This window comes from Sinocyclocheilus rhinocerous, unplaced genomic scaffold (genome assembly GCF_001515625.1).
Source record: "Sinocyclocheilus rhinocerous isolate Xijiao unplaced genomic scaffold, SAMN03320098_v1.1 scaffold659, whole genome shotgun sequence".
Classification (NCBI taxonomy): domain Eukaryota; kingdom Metazoa; phylum Chordata; class Actinopteri; order Cypriniformes; family Cyprinidae; genus Sinocyclocheilus; species Sinocyclocheilus rhinocerous.
This window is the reverse complement of record NW_015652995.1, coordinates 2045366-2047000: the sequence shown is the minus strand read 5'-3', so window position 1 is coordinate 2047000 and position 1635 is coordinate 2045366. Positions and strand designations below refer to the sequence as shown.

The 1635-nt window shown below is 46.5% G+C and overlaps 1 protein-coding gene across 1 annotated transcript in view; it reads left to right on the top strand.

Moving 5' to 3' along the window:
- LOC107715195 (uncharacterized) overlaps positions 1 to 1635 on the top strand; it is an 11252-nt gene that overhangs the window by 3817 nt on the left and 5800 nt on the right. The window contains exon 2 of the mRNA XM_016521252.1: positions 421 to 1128. Within this exon, the coding sequence (XP_016376738.1) occupies positions 421 to 1128 (708 nt within the window). The remainder of the gene's footprint in view (positions 1 to 420; positions 1129 to 1635) is intronic.

The window sequence follows — 1635 nt, the reverse complement described above, 5'->3', positions numbered from 1 at the left end:
CACAAATTCGTGTACAGTTTATGGAGCTAATCGCAAAATTTTAGGGGGGCTGAGTAGTATATACCCCTATAGCCCCCCTAAAAATGGCCTAGCGACGCCCATGGTGGGAACCAATGGTGTGCGCTGGTGTTCTGAGGCATTCTCGGCTCAGGGGAGGCGAGAGAGACGCAGACTCCCGCTGTAAGTTTACCTGCTGGTGTCGCTGTTGGACAGTGATTTATACGCTTTTTAATGTTATATTTTGTAATATTGGTGTTGTTTTATTTTTCATTCACAGTTAGGATTTAAACACAAAAGACGACATTTTGGGTGAACTATCCCTTTAAAAAAACACTACATCAAACACTGAAACAGCATGTTGTTCATGTGAGAATGTTGTCATATAACAGACGTTTTCATGTTGTTTTATTTATTTCACAGTCATTGGGTCCTGAGGATGAACCAGCCTCTTCATCCGTGTCAGTTAACACTGAAAATGACAACTCAAGCCAAAATACTGAGATTAGCAGTAAGGACACTTCACAGAAGGCCGGCCAGGTGAAGCAACTGTGCCGCTTCTACTCTCAGGGCAGGCAATGCTATTATGGGAAAAAATGCCGCTTTCTTCATCAAAGAGCTGCGAGTGCACAGAAGGACGGAGAGAATGGTACAGCTCACAATGAGAAAGAAGGAAATTTGGATGGTCACACATCAGACCCACAGAAGCAGTCGAGTGAAAACGGACGCTCTGGTACAGTGGAGCATCTGCCTCCACCCAGCCACAAAACTGTTCCTGTGAAGCAAGAGAGAGCCAGGCGACCCTGCCGCTACTTCCTGTCTGGGTTTTGTGCAATGGAGGACCGGTGTCGCTTCTTGCATCCACAGCCATTTTCGCCCATGGAGAACCAGCCTCACGGCCCGAAAAAGAGAAGCAGCTTCAGGCCTTCTGCTCCGGCCACACGGCCAGCTAAAAGTCAAGAGCAGGTCAAACTGGCTGATCTCACTGACGAGGTCTGCAAGCAGCTGAGAGCCACTGAGATCGCTCAGCTCACGAAGAGATTTCCAAAAGACAAACTCATTGTGCAGGAACGAGAAGATGGACAGCTGACCTACTACAGAGTCACTGTTCAAGCCACGGACCCCGACTGGGTAAACACTTATTATATGGACCAGGGGTGTCCAAACCTGTACCTGGAGTGCCACTGTCTTGCAGAGCTTATCTCAAACCCTAATTAAACACACCAAGCAAATCAAGGTCTTCTCGCTAGAAACCTTCAGGCAGTGTGTTGGAGATGGTTGGAGCTAAACCGTACAAGACACTGGCCCTCCAAGATTGGACACCCCTGGTATAGACCACAGAGTGGAAGTTAATAGGAATTAGGGAGCACTGACATGTTTGCCAGTCCTTAATATCAGTATCGTACAGCTGATTGATCAAAACTAAATGAAAGAAGATCAAGAATGGATTACTTTCGTGTAATGCTTGTTTGCATAACTCAGAGGTCTCTAAACTCGGATCTGGAGGGCCGGTGTCCTGCAGAGTTTAGCTCCAACTTGCCTCAACACACCTGCTTGGACGTTTCAAATATATTTAGTAAGAGCTTAATTAGCTGGTTTAGGTGTGTTTAATTAGGGTTGGAGCTAAACTCTGCAGGA